Raw genomic sequence first — 24,004 nt, 5'->3', positions numbered from 1 at the left:
CCACCTTAGATATGTGGAGGCTACTATGATTGAAGCCTTCCCTGGTCCTTTCCCCAGCGACTGTATAGGTTTTATTAATCTATCCATTATCCGAGTATATTATTCAGGAATGCATAGAGAACAAACACAGAAAGAAACGTTAATTTTTATTAAAATAAAACATAGATGAAATGACACATAAATTACATAAAATTTTAATTCATTTTCTTTAAGACGCTAACTCTAATCCAAAGTCACAGATATCGTACTGTATATAACTGGTCATTAAAATAGTTCCTTGCGCTTCAAATACTTCTTGAAGACTAACCGCGATGTTGTTCAGCAGCTTGCCTAACTGACTTTGTGTCTCAGAATCTGGAACAATTAACTTAAGCGTATATTACAGCATCGGCCCAGTAATTGTATCAAAAAATGTAAGTTAATGACGGAACAGTATGTGACACCAAAGCATTTTACTGAGGGCCAGACGCAGCCTCACAAGTCATATTTAATTAAACCAGTTAAACCCAAGAAACTTTGGAGAAATAGACAGATAAAAAGGTTTTTTTTTTCATGTTACACCCATTCCCCAAATAAATTTTTTTCCTACCTAAGCTGATACCCTTGAGAGGCTATTTCAGCGTAACCTTAGCTAGTAGGTGAGCTCATGGGGCTCAAACCGGAGTGTTGCTAACACTGACCCTAGCAAGAGCAGTGCTTCGTAGAACCTACCACCGGATCGGAAACGCGACCCACTGAGAAGATCCGGCGAGAAACTCAGTGGGCTGTGTCTGTGGGGCATTCCCCAATGCGGCTTATTTCGGTTTTTTCGATAATTTCTGCAAAGATAATAAAGAAGAAAAGATGGTTAAAGCATACCTAGACTAAACGATAGAAGAGGTCCTAAAATGAATTTTGGATTGATTTCATGGACGTAACTAAAAACTTCAGCATTGCTCAACTGTAGGTCGCTAATGCTCGGAAATACAGCGGTAAACGTTAGAGTTCCTGTAACAATTAAATTTAGTGTTAAAATCATCCTGAATCATTTGTGTTGTTTTATTTTCATTATGATCAAATCAAAGAATCAGAGATTAGCATCATCATCAATCGCTGAAACCATAACTTTTAAATTCATAGATTCTCGTTATGGTATAGATTTTCTTTTATCATTTCTAATTTACCTTTTGATAACACTAATTTCATCAAAAGCTATTTAACACAAAAAAAGAAAAATTCGTTTAACAAAGAGGAGAAAATTGTACTAAAATATTTTGTTTTTGCATATTTAAATGTAAATCAATTGTTTTTACCATAGTCAACTTCCAATGCGTCACTTCTTACAATTGGCTCTTTGGCTTTCCTATTGTATTTGAAAATTGTTTTCGGCGAAGCCAATTTTAAGGACTGCACTTCTGCTGCTAATACTAGTTTTTCGGTTTTGCTGTTAATGCTAAAACAGTAAGTTTTTCGTAAAACATTTCAGTGGGGAAATTCAAAAGATCACACACGAAATTTGATTTCCGTGTATTAAGGAAACTACAGACTGGTATAGTATACATACTTATACACGTTTATAGAAGTATGTATTATATTTGAGGTGATGTTGTATATCGGGTCGCAGTCACCTAATAAGGAATGTGTAAAAATTAAAGTCAATTGGTAGCTAATGATGTATTGGGTCGTTTTCAAATTTAGGGCCAAAAGCAAGTTATTTGATTTAATTCTCATAACCTTAATGTTACGGTAATTATAAGTACAGTAAATTTGTTGTCATGACAACAGGTACGTGGTCCTATAACTACCTAGTCTTGCCATAAATACTGAGACAAAGGAAAAAAAATTCTCTTTCAAATAACATTTATTACTTTTACACTGTGTTAATTTAATACATAAATATAAAACAATTTAAAGTATAAAAAGCTTATTCGAAGTAGTCTCTATTGGCTGCAATACAGTCCTTTAAACGTTGAGGCCAGTTATCAATAGAAGCACGCACTCTTTCCATGGGAAAAATTTTCACTGCCAATCGTACGAATTGTTTTAGGGACTCCAAATTATCATGGCGTTTAGAGCAAGCCGTACTCTCTAATACTGACCCTAAATCATAATCCAGCGGATTAAGATCGGGACTAGACGACGGCCAGTCTTCAGCTCGGATGAAGTCCGAAACGTTCGATTCCAACCAAGACTGCGTAGATCGAGCTTTATGACCTGGCGCCGAGTCTTGCTGGAAGGACCATTCTTGATTATTGAACATGGCGTTGTTAAGGGGCTTCACTACCTTCTCAAGAATGGTATCTTGATACACTTGTGCCGATGTTTTGATACCTTTTTCACAAAAGTATGGCTCAGTCACTTCTTCATACCTAATACCCCACCAAACTATCACTGAAGTTGGATAGTGCCCACGTTGCACTCTGTCGTCTAATTGGGAAGCTTCCTTAGAGCTTTGAGCATAAATACGATCATTTTTTTGTTAAAATGTTACTCAATTGTAAACATTTTCTCATCCGTAAACAAAGTTTTTCTATGACTTCCCTTTGCGTACCGCTTCAGTACTTAGTTGTTTCGATTTTACCAAGGTATTCTATTTTAAATTATCAGCTAAGAAATGACCAGTACGTCTCTTATAGGCTGCAAGGCTTATAGTCATCTTTTAAAATACGCGACATGGTTCTAGGTGCTATCTTCAGTTCCCGAGATAAAATCTTTTGCTTTCGGACAGGATTTCTTCGAATTCTTTCCCTTACTGCTTTGACCACCTTTTTCGTACGAACACTACATGGACGGCCAGATCTTTTTCTGTCTCAAACAGAGTAGGTCTCATTGTACCTATTAATAGCCCGGTACACAAACATTTTGCTAATGCCAAGCGTATGGAGGGTTTTAAAAATTGCATTTGGCTCCATACCTACTTTGTGTAATGCAATCACAGCGATTCGGTTCTCTTTATCACCCCACTCCATTTTAAAATCGCAAAATATTGTACAATGTATAGGCGCCAAAATAAGAAAACTCAATGAACAATCATATAAAAATGACAGATTCCAAATTCGAATGTAATATTTTGTTTATTTTTAATTGTAACAGTATTTATGGCCAGACTAAGTATATACTAGTATACTGTTGTAACTATACTGAGAACTTAGAACTTATATCTCAAGGTGGGTGGCGCATGTACGTTGTAGATATCTATGGGTTCCAGTAACCACTTAACACCAGGTGGGCTGTGAGCTCGTTCACCTATCAAAGCAATAAAAAAAAACATGTACATAAACCCCTATAATATCAATAGCTAAGTAGGTATATACACATTAAATACCCCGAAACTAAGTAAGCAAACCTGTTTATCACACAAAAGTTTTGTCGAAAGTGGGAATTACGTGAAATGATAATACTTACTAAAACTCAATGATTTTAATAGTATCGAAGCCTCTGGTTTTAACATCATGATATTCTACGGTTAAATTACTATTCGGTATATCTACTCTGTAGTAATTTAAAGGTAGTGGATCTGGTACAGATCCCATTACTAATTGACATTGAGAATTTCTTGAGAAATATTCACGAATGCAGTTCAAGTCGAAGTTCGGACAGGGTCTTTTGATGTTTTTTGGGTCTGAAATCATTTGAAATTTAATTAGTGTTTATATTCACCGTTCCTTTACATATATACGTTCTATTTACATAATCGTCATTGGGCAAAAGATATAATTATATTACGACTTTGCTTTTGCGTCGCCATTTCGATGCTTTCAAAAAAGACTATGTATTATTTTCCACAGAAGCGAAAAGCAGTTTAAGTACTTAACAGTTCTAAGATGTAACTATACTTGATACCTTAGAACTTATATGTCAAGGTGGGTGGCGCATTTACGTTGTGGATGTCTATGGGCTCCAGCAACTGCTTAACACCAGGTACGCTGTGAGCTCGTCCAGCCATCTAAGAAATAAAAAAATATATATATAGGATTTTTTCCCGTGTTACGCGTGCCGAAAACATATCTACAAGAACAAGTACTTGTCTTTAGTAGCTCCGTCCGAGAATCGTAACTTATTACTTGTGTTACTGGAGCCCATATGCCACCCTTGAGACATACGGTCGATAGTCTTGATATTGAATAAAAAAAAAAAGAAACATATATTTACTGACAATCACGCCACGTTAGCAGGTCCCGTGGTAAGTTCGTAAAGAACTTGTGTTACAGGTACCAGATAACGGAAATAAATGTAAGATTTTTATTAAACACATACATATATTTAATATACATCTATAACCCTGGAAAAGACATTTTAATATTATTCATACAAAATATCTTCCCTTGGCGGGATTCGAACCCGCGACCACCTTGTGTAGTGACCATGTCACTTACCACTACACCAGACGGCCGTCAAAGTTATTACACCAGTGTGCTTAGTGCGAGCTTTTTAACGTTCTCGATAGCGTAAAAGTTAACTCAAATTTGAATGGAGTTGCAATGATTGCTTACGCTTGCCGCTAGGGATGCTCTTCCAACTGTATACGGATTTGAGTTAAATTTTACGCTATCGAAAACGTTAAAAAACTCGCACTAAGCAAAGAGAACGTAAAGCTGATTCGCGTAGAAAAGGTCACCAACATCCATCATGTTACTTAATTTACTAGTAATGAACTGAAACCAAATTTATTGGAATCACAATCCGCCCGGACACACAAAGAGCACTGATTTTGAATTTGATTTGATTTTGAAATTTTTGCTAAACATCAACTTCGACAACAATGACACTTCCTTCGGCAGTGAAATGATATTATAGCTGACACTGTTCTAAAATTCACGTCTGTGGCTTTAAATTTTGATATTAAAGCTGTTCTCCGAAAATGTTTTAGAATTTATAACTATAAAAAAAATTGTTACATAGAAAAACTTTGGCGCAATTAATTGGGTTTTTTTTTTTATTGCTTAGATGTGTGGACGAGCTCACAGCCAACCTGGTGTTAAGTGGTTACTGGAGCCCATAGACATCTACAACGTAAATGCGCCACCCACCTTGAGATATAAGTTCTAAGGTCTCAGTATAGTAACAACGGCTACCCCACCCTTCGAACTGGAACGCATTACTGCTTCACGGCGGAAATAGGCGGGGTGGTGGTACCTACCCGTGCGGACTCCCAAGAGATCCTACCACCAGTGATTACGCAAATTATAATTTTGCGGGTTTGATTTTTATTACACGATGTTATTCCTTCACCGTGGAAGTCAATCGTGAACATTTGTTGAGTACGTATTTCATTAGAAAAATTGGTACCCGCCTGCGGGATTCGAACACCGGTGCATCGCTGCACACGAATGCACCGGACGTCTTATCCTTTAGGCCACGACGACTTCTAAATTGCGGATTGCGTAATAAAATACCAGAATTTGTTATCATATAGAATATCTTCATACCATCGGCCGGATCCAAGTTCTCTCCAAAAGCAACAGCAGAAGCGATCAAACCCAAAACTGAAAGGCACAGGCACTGTTCAAACCACATTTTGAAGAAATAAATGATTTCTCGACAAACATCTCCTCATATAAATACTGCCATTTTAATTATTGCGTCATAACAAATTTTTGGTTATCGCTGCTGTTATATAATGTTGCATATTATTTCTGTGTTAAGGTTGAACGGTTTTGAATAGAATATTTTTATTTTAAATTTAAAGATCTTGCACTGAACACAATCTGTCCAATGGAACAAGGATAAGTCATTCAACATGGAATACAAATAAGGAAACGCCAGTCATTTTACACTTATTCGACCGCTGCTTGTACTAATTGTTAGCCCAGTTTCCTAAATTATCTTCTTCGCTCTCAACCCTTGACTCAATTCCCCTCCCTGTACGATATTCAGCAAAGTTGCATGGCTTAGTAACACCAATACTCACGGTTTGAATTGGGTAATAGGAACATGCGCACTGGCTTAAGCCCGTTTTCTGGCCTCGTCTTGCTCTATTGAGTTAGGTTCCACTCGAGGCTTGGAAGCAAGATGCTGACAGGGGTTTGAGTGGATTCAGCCCAAATATACACTTATGGGCCCTAATGCCTACGCGGAACTATAGAGATTTCATCCAGATCCAATAAAAATGAACAGTTAGGCGTTGTATTCCATTGTATTTCTATGATTCCTACACTAGTATCGGGTACGTCTTCATAAAACAATCGGTGCCCGTCTGCCGGTTTTGAACCCAGACATAGGCCTATTGTACAAGACGTACATACTGCGCTTCTTAACTTTTAGACCAAGATCGACTCTTCTGAAGCCCACTGAGTTTCTCGTCGGACCTTCTCAGTAGATCCGGTGGTAAATTATAGGAGATAATCTTCGCCGCCAACTCCGCTTCCAACTTATTAAGCTCGCATTTGATCCTGGGACAACGAGTTGTCGGCCAGTGCCTCCTCAGGCCCCTCTTCTACCTCTGGGCCCACCGCTGGGTACAAGCGTCATCGCCTGGTCGATCGCTCCTCTGATGGAGTCGACAAGGCGGACTGCCGCATCGTCGACCCCATCAGGGGTGTTGGGGTCCTGAATTACGGGAAGGTCGACTAGTCGTCTCTTAAAGAGCTCCCAGTCGACTTTCGGTCGTAGGGGCGAGGTCGCAACCCGGGTAAGCCCCATTCCCAGTGTGACGAGGATAGGGAGATGGGGGGTACCCAGGTCGTACAGTGCCTCGATCGTTACGGGGCACCGTAGCCCCTTAGCGCGGCGAGGGAGGGGGCAGCGAACCGGCGGAACGGTGCTAGCTCCGCGTCGCGTAAAATACACAACCACCTTCGCTTCTCAACGGGACTCAACAGCTACAAGACGCACATTATGTACAGAATTACTTTCACATTAAAAACCTAAAATAATTTAATAGTATTTCATAATTTAACGGCTGAAGTCACAAACCACCCAAAATGTACAAAGGAGATACAGTCTGAAAATCACAATCAAGAACAACACTTAACTTTTAACCTTGGCCGATAACTCTTGGTCAATATTTTTATAATCAACTCACAGTGCATGTCATTGTATATTATATTATACCTTATCAGAGCTCACCTACATAAAATTTATTTTAACATGTTTTATTGGAATCGATTTTTCTGTGTCCTCTTCAAAAACTTTTCGCTGTGACATTTTAATTTATGTGGCACGTTACTTTAATAGAATTCACAAAACTACACATTTACTTAGTCGGTAATAATGTAATAAAAAATAAGCAGTGAAAAGGGAGCGGCTAAGACCTCTAACTCTGTAAATGCAGGGTCTATATTCAAAGCTTTATGTTCAATAGAAAGATTGAAGCTTCTACGTTATTCTCAGACTTAGAGTCGAGCAGAGAGATTGTATTGTATCTTTATGCACCTTAATTATCTAACCTAACGGGTTTTATTAAACACGCAATCAAAAGTGTTTAGTGAAATTGACAGAATATACTTTCTGCCTATCCTTCAACTAAACAAATAAATATTCTCGATGAAAAATTTACTCCTCCTCCTCCTCGCGTCGTTTCCTCACTGCTGAGGGCTATTATATGTCGACAGGATTTTGCTACTTGTAATGTCCCGCCAGCGCCTCCGATCATTGGCCGCATGAAGGGCGTCGTGGAATGGGATCTCTAGTGTGGTCGGATTTGGTCGAACCACCTTGTCGGACTGCGCCCGCGCGGTCTCTTTCCTTCAATCTTCCCTGTCACGAATAGTCTCTCTAAGCTATCCGGTGTTTTCCGAGCAATATGACCGAAGTACTCGAGTGCGCGGCGAAGGCAGAGTGTAGACAGTCTAGTCTTGATCTGCAGTTGATCTAAGATAGACAGATTGCTTCTGCTTGAAATTAACACCTGAAACGGTGCGGGGATTTTTAACTTTCGACTTTGAGACAGACATAAGAGAACAGTAAGGCTATATTATTATTTTTTGTGTATTATCAAATTATCATTGTATCTTTACTTGAGGTGCCTGTGAAATATTCCACCTACACTTCGTCGGTTGAGGTTCGGTTGTGCCTCTACGAGTATTGATGGGGGACTATAACCACTCTCTATGAGAAGTGTCCTAAACTAGAAGACAAAACGTTAATAAAAAATCAAAATTATATAATAATTGTACTTTTTACATACAAAATACGTTATTTGTGCGTGATAAGAAAATAGAGATAACCTTCTCTTCAGGTTTGTTGAGTTCGGTTTTTGTTCGTTGGTTCGTCATTTTCTGAATAATTTTCTAATTTCTACTAATTTACAATATGCAATATCGGTGAACTTATAATATGCTCTACTACCGGTAAATACTAGTTGGAAATCACAGTACGCTATATTGCGCGACATCCACCCGCGGTAGTCAACAACAAAAAACCGTAAAAGTACAAAATATTGGAAAATATAACACATCATCATCATTATCCTGCCCTTCTCTCAGTCACCTGGGGTCGGCGCAACATGTTTTCTCCTTCCATACTCTTGTATCATATACCATTTCTTCGCTCACTCCCCTCTTACCCATATCGTCTTTCACACAATCTATCCATTTCTTCTTAGATCTACCTCTTCCTCTACATCCTTCCACATTCATAGTTAACACTCTCTTACCAACCTCATTTTCATTTCGTCTCATCACATGTCCATACCATCCCAAACGCGCACTCCTCAGCTTCTCTGTCACAGGTGCCACTTTCAGACTTCCTCTAACATATTCATTCCGTATTCTATCCATTCTCGTTACTTCACATATCCATTGCAACATTCGCATCTCTGCTGCATGCAATCGCCTTTCACACATCCCGTGAACCTTTTACTGGTGGTAGGACCTCTTGTGAGTCCGCGCGGGTGGGTACCACCACCCTGCCTATTTCTGCCGTGAAGCAGTAATACGTTTCGGTTTGAAGGGTGGGGCAGCCGTTGTAACTATACTTGAGACCTTAGAACTTGTATCTCAAGGTGGGTGACGCATTTACGTTGTGGATATCTATGGGCTCCAGTAACCACTTAACACCAGGTGGGCTGTGAGCTCGTCCACCCATCTAAGCAATAAAAAAAAGCAAATATAAAAAGTAAAATGTAATAATGGTAGGCTGTGAAATGTTAGATTAATTTAAATTTGAATAACTCATAACAACTAATTTATTATACTTATTGTATTGTTTCGCGTTATGCTGTGTTGGAAAGGTTTAAAACTTTTTAATTCTCAACACCGATCCCGGGCAGGCGCGAATTACTTTAGAAGTATGCTAATCTGTTTTGACGAAGTTAAAATTTAGGTTCACACTGTTCCGCCGAACTTTCACCGAAACGCTTCTGTCTGTTTGTGGTTGAATTTAATTCTCTTCTTTCTCTGTTTTCTCTGGAGACCGATTATCGTAACTTATATTATTGAAAATAGGAAAAAAAATGTATTGAAAGCAAGCAGGTTTAATAGAGGGGCTAGCCTAGAATAGAAACTCGTCTATTCATTCATTTATTTGGGAACAACATTTATTTACTGTATTATAATAGCACCTAAATCACAATTTCAAATAGCACAATTTCAAAAAAAACATGTTATAGCAACGAAGAACTTAGAACTAGAATAATCTAAAGTCGAAGATTACAAAAAGAATCTTGTTCGTCTATAAATTAATGAATAGAAATTCGTTCTAGTCCCTCTTTAAAGCTTGTTTGATTTCAACACTTATTTTTCTTCCTTACGTAATCGTTGGTAACCTCGAGCGGCTACGTCAGATTTGGGTTGATGATGATGGGTTGCATAGACCCAGTGCATTCACCACCAAACTAATCTATACATATGACTATACTGCTCTCTCTTCGACTGCCCGAGTATCGTGTCCCCTCTTTATGATATCCTTCCAAAAGACATCCCCCGGCCTATTAATATTAAGTATCTATTCTAAAGATTTTATTTTTCTATTAGTTTATTCTAAACATGTAAATATTCTATGTCAATTTTTATCTGCTAATAATATTTAGCTTTAAAGTAATTAGTCTAACATATTTTTTTGTGATGTTCTTAAAATCACAGATTCGCATTTGGAAAAACTGATCAAATTTATTTGTATTTAGTTTTTTTTTTCGCTCTAAGCACCTATCATTTTTGTGCGTACTGTGACATTGACAAAATCAATGCCAAAGGCCTCGGAGTCGAGTTTCTATAAAAAAAATATAACTACACTTATTGAATATGCAATTTCGAAAAGGGCACATCTCTGAAAATGTAAAATGTTCAGGAAATGAAAAAAATTGATTATTTTCTAAAGCAGTGTATAATTTAAAATATTATCTTTTGAGATATATTTTAGTGTTAATTAGCAATTGGAAATTACTGGAATTATTATAAAATGGGTGTAGGTAAGCCTCAAAACTACATGTATATGAAAAAACGTATTTGACAAAATATGCGACATGTGCCCTTTTCGAAATTGCATATTCAATTATACGCCGCCGGATCGATCCACTCACAAATATTGTTTTACACAAATCGCAGTAACTAATCATTTAATTTTTAAATTAATACTTCAGCTATAATTTACTGCACAAAGGCAAACAGTTTGATTACATTCGGGATTTCAATTACCTACGTAACATTCCGTGATCGGGCGCGTATTTCGAAATGTTAATCCAATTTAAACTACATATTTACTATTTTAATGATGTAATTAAGCCAGTTAATTGCAAATGTTCATTTCTAAGCTTTCAGTGTTTTGTATTTACTAAAGTTAATCTATGTCACGTACACGATTACTTTCATAAAACTTGTAATATAAGACTGTATTTTCGTCAAAGATTTACCAAAATATTTTTAGTTACTATCCGAACCGTCAACTCGCTTATGTAACTACCACTTAAGATAAGGTCGGCCGTGAACTCATCTACTTAATTATAATGAAAAAAAAACAGTTTTTTTTTTTTTCCCTACCTATGCTGATAGCCTTGAGAGGCTATTTCAGCTTCGCCCTAACGTTTGTAGGTGAGCTCACGAGGCTCAAACCTGACTACGATGCTAATACGAACTCTAGCAAGAGCCGTGCTTCGCAGAATCTACCACTGGATCGGAAACGCAACCCACTGAGAAGATGCGGCGAGAAACTCAGTGGGCTGTGTCTGAGAGTCAATTTGCTCATCGAGCCCTTCGTCGCAAGCGACGGGTTCGACTAGAACGGTGACCGGTGCTTGAAGTACCTAAAAGCACCGTTAGTGGATCGGGAGGATCCGATATGACGTGAAAAAAACAGTAATAAGCACATCAATACTGATTCACTTTTACTGACTTTCACTTTATTTGAGAATATAAAAAAATTTTTGAAAAACCAAATTCTCACATCATATGGGATAGAAAAAAATACTCATACTTCACAAAGTGTACAAGTTTGGCATATTGTTACCGATGGCGGTGAATGGATGAGTCGTTATATTAAGCCGTCGCACTCAATTTCACGAAAACTTCTAAACGCCTCGAACCATGGATGTTAGAATAATGGACGGGCATTATAAATATTTATTTATTATTGATATCATTGATTGATTAGATTCTTTAGTATTTTCACTATTTAATAATGATGTTTAATGATATGTTTGTGCCATGTCATCATCAACAGTTCTCAGTTTTTTACTACATACCTTTAACATTTAACATATATCAATATAAATATTATTAAGTCGCAAGGTGGTTGCCGGTAATCCTGCTGCAAACTCTTCTCCCTCGACTTTTTTTTTTATTGCTTACATGGGTGGACGAGCTCACAACCCTTCTGGTGTTAAGTGGTTACTGGAGCTCACGGACATTTACAACGTAAATGCGCCACCCACCTTGAGATATGAGTTCTAAGGTTTCAGTATAGTTACAACGGCTGCCCCGCCCTTCAAATCGAAACGCATTACTGCCTCACGGCTGAAATAGGCAGGGTGGTGGTACCTAGCCGGACTCACAAGAGGTCCTACTACCAGTAAGAAAGGCTCCCTTCAGTATTAAGTGGGCCATGTGATCGTTCGTTCAGCTAGTGCAATTATAACAATATTAGTGACTAGCGGCCCGCTCCGTCTCCGCTCGGGTCAACAAAAATTTCAATAATATTTGACGTTGTTTTATTTTTTAAATAAAAAAACACTTATTGCGGCATAACTATTATAGTTAGACATATGCTGTCGCGACACATTTTGTAAATAATAATGTGTTCTACAAAATCAATAGTTTTCGCAAGGCAAGCGATGCAAAGAATGTTTTAGGTATTTTTTTTTACACTTTGGGTTACATTATTGGAGTTTTAAGGATCCCTAATTTTTTAAAAAAAGATTATAGCCTATGTCACTCGGGAATAGTGTAGCTTCCAAACAGTGAAAGAATTTTTCAAAGCAGTTCAGTAGTTTCGGAGCCTACTCAATACAAACAAACAAACAAATCTTTCCTCTTTATAATATTAGTATAGAGTATAGACAAACGATGCTACTATGCCGGTATTTAAATCACACAGACAGGTGTTAATTTTTCCGTTAAAGCACGTACTCACGGATTACTTCTCAGATTGTATATCGTATAGTATCTTCTTCTCCCATCTATTGGTGACTAGTTACTAATTCTCATGAAGCCCATGCAGGTACGTTAGCAATGTCAGGGAAACGTAGTCTAGTCGCTGCCTCCCAGGTTGAGTAGCTATTATACATACATTTGATCTGAAATTGGAATTCGGAATCTGGATCGATTCGATTTTTTTCTTGTCTAATAGATCTATCTTTTTTCAATATTCATAGCACAAAGATTAGATTAACGAAGAATGCTTAACTTTAAATTTCAGAATGTAATTTCCAAAGTTTAATGCATCAGGCAGAAAAACATGTATTTTGAAATTAATCAATAATAATACTGATCATATCTAGAAAATAAATAAAACATATTATATCCACGCTCCGCCCGGAATAAATCCAACTTTTTGAGTAAGTCACGGTATAAAAGACGCGCTTTGAGCGGGGTTATTCTTTTTAACAAAACTTTATTACGTATGGATTAAATTTTCGTTCCTTGACACTTTCGGCGTGCCAGCAGAAAGGATTTGTATGGATAAAAAAAACTTGTGTTTACTTATACGCACGGGAGCAGCTATACTTATTTGGCGCTACTGAATTATTTACCAATTCGAGAAGCTTTGTTTATCGATAGTTCATTTTACTCATAAACTACACTCGCATAGAAACTTGACACACAATCTTTACAATACATAAAATCATGTAATTTATGTGTTTACATTGACCCTTGTAACTGCGTTGATCGCTAAAAGTACTGTTACGCGCTGGAGTTCAGGATAAATAAAATGTTTACCGAATTATAAGTTAACACTGTATTACTAGCACTTAGAATACTTAAAACACTTTAAAATTCTCAATTCGCAATCATCCGCTTCGCTTTAGGTGATCCGTTCGCTGTTTCGCTTTAAGTACTTCCGATTACTAACTGCGTGCCAACTCTGCAACGCTTTTATAGTTGAGACGAAATCCCTAGAATCGTCGAGAATATTCCACAAAAGTCGAGTACCTTCGATGTGTGTTTCCGCCATCTGACAATAGATGGTGTTGTACTTCTCGAGTGTTCTAGATGCTACTAGATTCTTCGATATTCCTTCGACTATTCGGCGATAGATGGCGCTACTCCTACCGGCGTGACAGTATATTCTCATTATTTTTCTTCCAAAAGAATTGTATCTTAAAGAAGCAATATTACCTATGTTTGACCCGGAAATTTGGAAGAAAAACAATATTGGTAATATACCATACACTCCATAACTCCACTATATAAGTTCTAAGGTCTCAGTATAGTTACAACGGCTGCCCCACCCTTCGAACCGAAACGCATTACTGCTTCACGGCAGAAATAGGCAGGGCGGTGGTACTTACCCGTGCGGACTCACAAGAGGTCCTACCACCAGCAATAATACCTGCAATACCAAGTTTATTCGCATTTATTCACATTTTAGGATTCGTTTAATAATGATTTTAATACTTGCAAAGAGTCTCTATTCTGAGCGCACATAATTTCCCTCACACTAGAAACTTAAAACAATAATGTCTCTCCCACATAAAAATTCAAACAAAACCCGAAGCAAAAGCTAATCTAATAAAAATTAACAGCCCCGCGATGATTCAGCGGGAGCCTTCCGCTTTTGTCTCAAAAATAAGCAGAAAGTCATTAATAAAGCTCCGTAATTAATACTAATTATCTTATACAAAACGTTTATGTAATGAACAACGTGACTCTTAGTTTCTCTACGTTGTTATTGTGTGTTTATTTTCATTGACTTCCGCTCATTTAGCACTTACTTTTTTACTAATTTTTCTTTTCTTTGGTCCACTTCCATTTCAATAAATTACAAGTCTAATCCTAAGTAAGAGTAGTTGGAAAAACTTCATTATGATTGGTACAAGTAAACGACAATTCCTCGGGATCACGGTTTTGGGTCCAATTTAAACGGCCGTCTGGTGTAGTGGTAAGTGACATGGTCACTACACTAGGGGGTCGCGGGTTCGAATCCCGCCAAGGGGAGATATTTGTATGATAAATATAAATGTCTTTTCCAGGGTTATGGATGTATATTAAATATATGTATATGTATAATAAAAATCTTACATTTATTTCCGTTATCTGGGACCTGTAACACAAGTTCTTTACGAACTTATCACGGGACCAGTTAACGTGGCGTGATTGTTTTAAAATCCAATCTGCAAACCACGAGTCCGCGCGGGTACCACCACCATCCCTATTTCTGTCGTAAAGTAGTAATGTTACCTTATGAGACCTTAGAACTTATATCTCAAGGTTGGTGGCGCATTTACATTATGGATGTCTATGGACTGTACTATGGATGTATATCCAGTAACCACTTAACACCAGGAGGACTGTGAGCTCGTCCACCCATCTAAGCCATAAAAATAAAATAAAATAAACCGGCGTGTTCCCTAGGCGTGGACATCTCGTAGGAGGTTCAACCCCTGCCCGAAAAAGAAGTAACCAACCATTCTGCTGCGATTTGATATTCATTTATTATTTTTTACGTAGATATACGAGCTCACCGCCACCCCCTTTAGGAGTTGACGTCAATGGCAAAATTAGTAATTACGAATATTATAATTATTTGACAGTATGATTTTTCTGATATCAATGTTAAACCTATCACTTGTGGACGTGAGTCATGTGCGAGTCTCATTAAAAAACTGATACTTGTCTGCTATCATTGAATACTGACACAGTCGTATCGCTCAGTACTAGTACTTAGTAGTTTTTTTTTATCTATGCTGATAGCCTTAAGAAGCAATTTCAGCTTTACTTTAGTGTGTAGGTGAGCTCTCGGGGCTCAAACCGAAGTGCTGCTAACACTGGCCCTAGCAAGATCAGTGCTTCGCAGAATCTACCACCGGATCGAAAACGCGACCCACTAAGAAGATCCGGCGAGAAACTCAATGGGTTGTGTCTATGGGCTACTAGTACACCAAGCGTCTTATCTTTATAAGCTTCACAAAAGTACTTATTTATCCTCGGTATGCTTGAAATTTGCAATCGACAACTTCGTGCATCAAATATATTACGGCTTTAAGGTTGTCGCGTCGATGAATCACCTTAAGCTATTTCGTGCATATACTATAAACAAAGTTTGTACAAGATTACGTGAAGGTGTAACATCCCTACTATCTTGGCTATTCCCGACTAATTAAGATGTGCAATATTAAGGTGAGCTCTGAGCAACACCATGTATTATTCACTAGCACTTCACTCGAGACGTAGACACGTGAAATCTAGCAAAAGGAAATTGGCCATTGTTCTCTTTATGCCAGTTACAACGGTAACTGCATTTACTTGGCATTAACCTATACCTAACTCAATCGACCCCTTTACGAGGAGGTCAAGAGTAACAAAGACCAAACAATTTTTTCAGAAATAAACTTTGAGTATTTTTATCATCCAGTAAATACGTCCTTAATAATGTTGACATCCATAAACCATAGCCCATAAACCATTAGGCGTACAGCACCCGGCGATAAATATTGTACATCGACCTTTGGAAAAAGACAATCGCCTGATTTCAGCTTCGTAGAGCGTTATCTCTGTCTGGAATTACCTAAGGGCTTAGGGATTAGACACTGTGGAAAGTATAACGACGAAAGGAAGATCTTGCACCGAACGGGTGAATTTGTTCGCTAGACTAACGGTCCAAACGTTGCTGTTCAGATCTTGTGTATATGGAACCTTATCTTGAAAATGTCGTAAGCGAGAATCAGGCATCTGTCAAATATGTTGTGTTTTATGATGGCTACCCGTCACAGACACTTTAGTTAGTATTTTATATGAATTTATACATCATCATCATAGTCATGTCAGCTTGTAGATGCTGAATATATCTGCCTCTTCAATTGATCTCTAGTCCGGCTGGCCCGTTGCCACCTGCATCCAACATGACTTCCTACGTATGATATAAAAGTAATAGCAGAAGTTGAAAAAGTTAGGAGTATAAGTATGTCGGAGACGATCATTAGTTTGGTAGCTAAACGAAACGCAGCACGATTCCCGAGAGATGGCAGCACGATTGCGGTATCGGAACTCGGCTAACTTCGTGCTACGACAGAGCTTAGCCGATGGAGGCGCATAGACGCCATTACGTACTTACCAACTAGCCTTCTTAAAGAGCGGTGCCTCCGCCTAAGAACTGTCATTCGTTTTCGTTTGCTAACGTCAAGAGAAGATTTATAAATTATTCTAAGACAACGAACGTGATTGTTGTACTCAATATTTCTCTTAGCTCGATCACGCTATTCGCCCCTACGATGTCTGACGATGGTGTTAATTATTGTGGCTTCTCCTACAAGTATATCTTCTAATTAGGTACCACACACTCTGACCATCATCAGTTAGGTCCGCTACATTTATTAAAACGCTTTTTTTTTTTGCTTAGATGGGTGGATGAGCTCACAGCCCACCTGGTGTTAAGTGGTTACTGGAGGCCATAGACATCCACAACGTAAATGCGCCACCCACCTTGAGATACAAGTTCTAAGGTCTCAAGTATAGTAACGATGGCTGCCCCACCCTTCAAACCGAAACGCATTACTGCTTCACGGTAGAAATAGGCAGGGTAGTGGTACCCACCCGCGCGGACTCATAAGTGTTCCTACCACCAGTAATTACGCGAATTATAATTTTGCGGGTTTCATTTTTATTACACGATGTTATTCCTTCACCGTAGAAGTCAATCGTGAACATTTGTTGAGTACGTATTTCATTTGAAAAATTGGTACCCACCTGCGGGATTCGAACACCGGTGCATCGCTTCAACACGAATGCACCGGACGTCTTATCCGTTAGGCCACGACGACTACAAAGCTTCAGACGTATGTATGTTAGTTAGTATGTAACGGAATCTTTGAACATGATTTTGACCCCCTTCAAAACGTCGGATTAACTCGAAATTTGGTATTCTTATTAAGGACCGATGACAATTTAATAAAAATAATAATTAAATGAATGAATATCCTGAAAAGCAACCCTCGCTTTTTTACAGTAAAATCATTTTTCTTTTACTATTTTTGATTCAAATTTATTTTCTATTTTTTTGTTGGATTTTCTATAAAAGCGTACCTATTTTGTTCGTTTTTTTAAACCATTATTTTAAGAAAAGTAGAATCAGCATTCAAACAAAATATCACGGCATCTCATAGTGTTACTTGTAACAGTCCAGTAAATAAACAACGAAACAATCTAGGCTCGGTGTTGCCGGGATAAATAATAAATTCCCCTCTCTTCCACTGATGCGGGCGGAATATTGTTACAGCCAATTCCACTATGTTCTGGATACTGTAAATGAACTGTTATAGCTTCGTACGGATTCCATTGTGTTATCCCGGATAGTTTTAACGTAATTTTGTAAAAATAATCTGCTAATGCAGGCCCTAGTTTTAGACACCTTGTCGATGATTCAGTTCGCTCGGATATAAAGCAGCGTCTGGGTTTATGGAGAGATTTGGTTCTCTGTGTGTGTTTTTAATGTGTGCTAGGTTCCATGTTGCATGTTCAAAGGAATCATTCGAGATTATTCTATGACCTCATTTCAGTTACCAGGAGTCGGTGCATTCGTAAATAGTACGTTTTCAGGGAATAATTTATGTGGCGGTAGCCATCATACAACACAAGATATCTGACAGACGCCTGAATCTCGCTTACGACATTTTCAAGATAAGCTCGCGTATTACAAGTTCCGAACAACAACATTAGGATCGTTGGTCTACCGAGCAATATCACCCGCTCGGTGGAAGATCTTCCTTCCGTCGTAATCATGCTGTTCGGTTTAGAAGAGAGCCTATTTTTCAACTAACCTAAAAAAAATAGCTTCAAAGTAAATTATATAATAAATATTAATATATAATAGTATTAGAAAAAAACAAAGATTTTAAAACTTGAAGTAGCGGTTGTCAGTGGTCAATAATTAGTCAATTTTGTGAAATTGAAAAATATTATTATTTAAATATTAAAACTAGTATTTGTAAATCGTGTTACCCGATTAGTAAATTGTATACATTGCTTTTTTAGTAATTATTAACAGGCTTCAGTTAAAGTTTAAGATTTCAGCAATCTACATAATTTGCGCCGATGCTATAATGTTCAATAATCATGTTATTACGAGTATAATTAAATTCATATTTGTGTAACAATAACAATCCTATTCTTCGCACATTAGTGCGCGTCAGGTCGAATCCTGATTCATTGTTATTTTTCAAAAATGGATACACGATTTGCGTAATAAAAGTATTTTTATACAGTGTGATGTATTTTACTCTAATGAAACAAGAAAAACATAAATTTAACATTCAAATTTCGATGTTCTAATGCAGGACTGTCCAAACTACATACTTTTGCAGGCTAATTAAATTTACTACAAAAGCTGAAAAGCCGCAGATTTTTTTTTTTTTTTAAAACAATATATTTTCTGGGAATTCCCCCAAATAATAGTAAAATAGAGCTTCACTTCTAAATGATATCACGGAAATTGAATGTTACAAGAATAAAGATAAATTATGCCAAATATTGATCATATGTTTTGTCGTCGTCGTGGCCTAAAGGATAAGACGTATCTAGCGATGCACCGGTGTTCGAATCCCGCAGGCGGGTACCAATTTTTCTAATGAAATACGTACTTAACAAAATGTTCTCGATTGACTTCCACGGTGAAGGAATAACATCGTGTAATAAAAATCAAAATCCGCAAAATTATAATTTGCGTAATTACTGGTGGTAGGACCTCTTGTGAGTCCGCACGGGTAGGTACCACCGCCCCGCCTATTTCTGCCGTGAAGCAATAATGCGTTTCGGTTTGAAGGGTGAGGCAGCCGTTGTAACTATACTGAGATCTTAGAACTTATATCTCAAGGTGTGTGGCGCATTTACGCTGTAGATGTCTATGGGCTCCAGTAACCACTTAACACCAGGTGGGCTGTGAGATCGTCCACACATCTAAGCAATAAAAATTAAAAAAAAAAATTTTGACAAAGAATTCTATTATCCAAACTATTAAATATCCAAAACTATTTTCTGATTAAAACATTCCTCTGGGCCGTTGTCTGAGCAGCCCTATTCTAATGAACCGTACTATTTAACGTACCTACTATTTAATTTAGCTTTTATATTTAACGCCCGAATTGAATTCGCATATTTGTATTGTTTTTTTTACCAGGCAAATGAACATATCGAACAAAACGAACACAAAACATAATATCCGGAGTTAACCATCTAATTTCCCTAATACGTCGTCACGTTTCAACATTATTCGCCGGCTTTTGTGTTAAATGGAGCGGTAATTTTGATACAGGTTCAACGAAAGCATTTTACGTTTATTACTGCGGCTCGGAATGTGGTCTTTAGTCAGTCGTTTAAAAACGTTACTGGTGTTTAAGCGGTCAACGGGAAAGTCACTTTTTACGATTTCAGACTTATTGTTGTTTGCTTTTGCAGACTTTATACATTCATTATCATTAACGGCCGTCTGGTGTAGTGGTAAGTGACATGGTCACTACACAAGGGGGTTGCGAGTTCGAATCCCGCCAAGGGAAGATATTTGTATGATAAATTTTAATATAAAAATGTCTTTTCCAGGGTTATGGATGTATATTAAATATATGTATGTGTATAATAAAAATATTACATTTATTTCCGTTATCTGGTACGTGTAACACAAGTTCTTTACGAACTTACCACGGGACCAGTTAAAGTGGCGTGATTGTTAGTAAATATTTATTTATTTATTATGGTAGACGGGTCCGTCTCTAAAACAATAAGTTTGATTAATATCGCAGATTGCGGGTAGAGATAATTTTCTATGTTCTTTATTTATGAAGAGTCCATGGTATTCGAAGTGTATCTGGTCCAGCAAAAAGGGGAAAAGGTATTACGAAATTGAAGTAGGTACTACATTTTGAAATATATTATAATATTACGAGATAGAAGTTAACGTTGAACTTACCGTAAATTAATAAGATGTGTTCACCTTAACCGTGTAGAATTTAAAAAAAAACATTCCATCGCAAATCGCCATCGCAAAATCAAATGTAAAAAATCGTCTAATTCCATATGAGTAAATTTAATTAATAAATAAAACATGTTAGTTGAAGAGCGCGTTCTTGCCACGGACGTAAATGGATTTTCCATTACGACAGTTGAATATATATAAAAAAAAACCTGTTCTGTCAAAGAAACACATACAAAATCTAATACCATTAAGTTGACCGCGAGTCGCTTCGGGTGACGATAAACAAGCGACAATGCAGGCGAATCCACTCAACTAAATTAACTCTGCGATACCTATTGGCTGCAAGCGACCGTCCATCATAACGTAGTGTAACAAATTAAATATTTACCGTCCGGTGCATTCGTGTTGAGCGATGCACCGGTGTTCGAATCCCAGGCGGGTACCAATTTTTCTAATGAAATACGTACTCAACAAATGTTCACGATTGACTTCCACGGTGAAGGAATAACATCGTGTAATAAAAATCAAACTCGCAAAATTATAATTTGCATAATTACTAGTGGTAGGACCTCTTGTGAGTCCGCACTGTTAGTTACCACCGCCTGCCTATTTCTGCCGTGAAGCAGCAATGCGTTTCGGTTTGAAGGGTGGGGCAGCAGTTGTAACTATACTGAGACCTTAGAACTTCTCAAGGTGGGTGGCGCATTTACATTGTAAATGTCTATGGGCTCCAGTAACCGCTTAACACAAGGTGGGCTGTGAAATCGTCCACATATTTAAGCAATAAAAAATTTTAACAACAGTATTCAAAATAACTTTTCACGATCTATAACTTAATTCGGTGTTTTTCCGAATGGTCTCCGTGAGCGTGTCTAAGAAATGTCCACTTTAATTAATTCAACTCGGAAAGTTAACGAAATATGAATTTTAGGGCTTTTGCTTTTTGGAATGGATTATTGTATGCTGAAATTTATGTAAAACTTTATCTCAGCAATAATCACAGTACCCAATTTTGATGCTTACATAATCCATGACATAGAAATCTCAGTAATAATCCCAGTATCAAATTTTGATGCTTATATTATAATCCATGACATAAAAACATTTAATAATAATAATAATAATAATAGAAGACACCGCCATCAACGGAAATCTATTTTTATATAGTGTTTTTGAAAAATTGTATTTTTAATAAATAAATAAAAAAGATTGTATAATTAATAAGATTTAAAATAAATATAGTAGAATAATTATAAAAATTAATATCATACATGGTTTTTTAATTTATAAACGCACACATGCACACCAAGCAGTTCCGAATTTAAAGTCTGAAAAGAAGATAGTCACTTCATGTAATAAGCAAAAACGGTGTAAATACGGTCACGTTTATTTGTATTTCGAACAGGGGAATCCGATACACAGCCCCACAGTGGAACAGACAGCCAATGGAATTGGATCACTCGGAAATTTGTTGACGAAATCCTTTGTAATGGTTTTTAATATATTTTTCTCCTCGATATAGTATCGTGGCTTTAATTCAATAGATAAGTGCGTACAAAGCGACTTGACGTTCTCGACTTAATTCACATGTCAAAAGCAGTTAAGTGATGGTGTATAATATAATTATGGAAGTTGTGTATGTATGTGTGTGTATTTGTTTATGTGTGACGGAATCTTTAGAATTATTTTAGACGGACTGCGATATGTCCAATTAACATGAAAAGTACACGCATCGAGGACACATACATTCGACCATATATCTTTATAAAACACAATAACTTAATAACTTCGCTCTAATATCCTAAGCTTTAACTAAAGAATAAAAAACCTTAAAATTAATTGTTATTTTTTTTATTGCTTAGATGTGAGGACGAGCTCAAAGCCCATCTGGTGCTACATGAGTACTGGAGCCCATAGACATCTACAACGTAAATGCGCCACATACCTTGAAATATAAGTTCTAAGGTATCAGTATAGTTACAACGGCTGCTCCACCCTTCAAGCCGAAACGCTTTACTGCTTCACGGCAAAAATAGGCGAGGCGGTGGTACCTACCCGTGCGGACTCACAAGAAGTCCTACCACCAGTAAGAAAAATATTTTTAAATTGAATATATTCTTTTTATTTCCGTTCAATGCTCAAATAAGCTCTCACTACTTGATTAATATGATTAGGAAATGTGCGACAATTTATTTTTTGGTCGCTTCTACTATCTCATAGTCGAAAATATCACAAATAGAAAAGATAAAAATCTTTGATTCCGACAAATGAAAATAAACAACAACACAAAGAATTACACGCAAGAAGAGCAACAAAAGTGGCATTAACAAAGGGATATAAAAGATATACTCTCAATTACTCAAACTCCAAGCCAATGAAAACAATACAGAGAGAACTACCAAAGTATTGCCAGAAACAAACATTTTTGCTAGACTTCTGAATTTCTTCATTCATTAACATTCCTTTTATTGATGATGATGATACCAATAAAATGTGTTAGAAAACTTACGAAATATAACAATTAAATTTTTTATTAATTATAAAAATGAATAAACGAAAGAAAAAGAAGTGCCCTAAATGACACTTTGTGTCACAAAAATACATAATTATTGTTTCAATTTTATTATAATTCTATGAAAAACAAAAACTTATTTAGTGTAATGTGCTCATTCATACTCGAATGAAATACTGAACATAAACACAAAATGAATACACCATGTTATAGATTTTCTAATGTAACTTTTGCGTCCTTTAACCCATTGTAATAATCTTTAGGATTCCCGTGCATCTGATAACAACGAATACCAATTCGGGATGTTGATATTAGCCAGAAAATTAAATATTGGAAATTAAATATTATTCAGTTATTTTTCTACACCTTATACCATTATTTGAGGTCGGCAACTCGGCACAGCTATTTTTCTCTTCCATTCTCTTCTATCAGCCGTCATCTCACAGCTCACTCCTCTCTCTTTCATATCATCATTCACACACTCGACCAACGTTATCGTGGCGTGCAACCTCTTTGACAAGACATAAGACCTACAATGACTAGTCATAGACACAGACTAAGACAGAGACTTGACAAAAATTCGAAAAGAAATGGAACGAGGGCGTACGTGACTAGCGACAGGCAGTAAATTTTTTGACTTCCTTAAAGACAGACACAAAATAGACGAGAAGGAACGAACCGACCGTTCTTACATATAAAATAGTCGACTAAAGAACGAACCGACCGTTTCAACTGATCCTTCGACCGTTCACATGTCTTCTTCGGTCGAGCTCTTCCCCCTCTACCTTGCACTACCATTTCCATACATCTCCTAGTCACATGCATCTTCTCTCTACGCATCACGCGTATACGTCCGTTACGTCACGTGACATATAAATAGCTCAATGTTCTTGTATTTTCAAACCCTTTTAGATTTATAATTTAAAAAAGATATTAAAAAGTACGCAAATCTATCGTTCGCTCCTGCCAGCTCTTATCTCCAGAAATAAAACCATACATATCAAAATAGATAATTTCGAA

General features: G+C 37.1%; 2 protein-coding genes across 4 annotated transcripts in view; one reads left to right on the top strand and one right to left on the bottom strand.

The window, feature by feature from the left end:
• Positions 1-24,004, top strand: part of LOC101746132 (carbonic anhydrase-related protein 10) — a 141,600-nt gene that overhangs the window by 79,312 nt on the left and 38,284 nt on the right. Inside the window, exon 1 of one of the 3 annotated variants that reach the window (XM_062672035.1) lies at positions 21,911-22,071. The exons of the other annotated variants lie outside the window; for them this stretch is intronic. The gene's annotated coding sequence lies outside the window, so the exon portion shown is untranslated. Of the gene's footprint in view, positions 1-21,910; positions 22,072-24,004 lie in introns of those variants that run through there. 3 annotated transcript variants of the gene reach the window in all.
• LOC101737673 (fibrohexamerin) lies at positions 134-5,682 on the bottom strand. Its single transcript, XM_004922578.3, has 5 exons — positions 5,409-5,682; positions 3,385-3,601; positions 1,293-1,432; positions 859-987; positions 134-354 (listed from the first exon to the last, which is right to left on the bottom strand). The coding sequence occupies exons 1-5, from the start codon at positions 5,494-5,496 to the stop codon at positions 209-211; spliced, it is 720 nt and encodes a 239-aa protein (XP_004922635.1). The 5' UTR covers positions 5,497-5,682; the 3' UTR covers positions 134-208.

Source organism: Bombyx mori, chromosome 14 (genome assembly GCF_030269925.1).
Source record: "Bombyx mori chromosome 14, ASM3026992v2".
NCBI lineage: Eukaryota > Metazoa > Arthropoda > Insecta > Lepidoptera > Bombycidae > Bombyx > Bombyx mori.
Note: the sequence above shows the minus strand (reverse complement) of the source record. Positions and strands in the feature narration are given on the sequence as shown.

Bases quoted from the DNA above. Each gene is read 5' to 3' on its own strand.
- LOC101737673 (XM_004922578.3), bottom strand. From the start codon at position 5,496: ATGTGGTTTGAACAGTGCCTGTGCCTTTCAGTTTTGGGTTTGATCGCT. The intron at 1,433-3,384 runs GTAAGTATTATC...TTACTGTTTTAG, and splicing joins ATTAAAATCATTGAGTTTTA to CATTAACAGCAAAACCGAAA. The intron at 355-858 runs GTATGCTTTAAC...TAATTGTTCCAG, and splicing joins TCTTCTATCGTTTAGTCTAG to ATTCTGAGACACAAAGTCAG.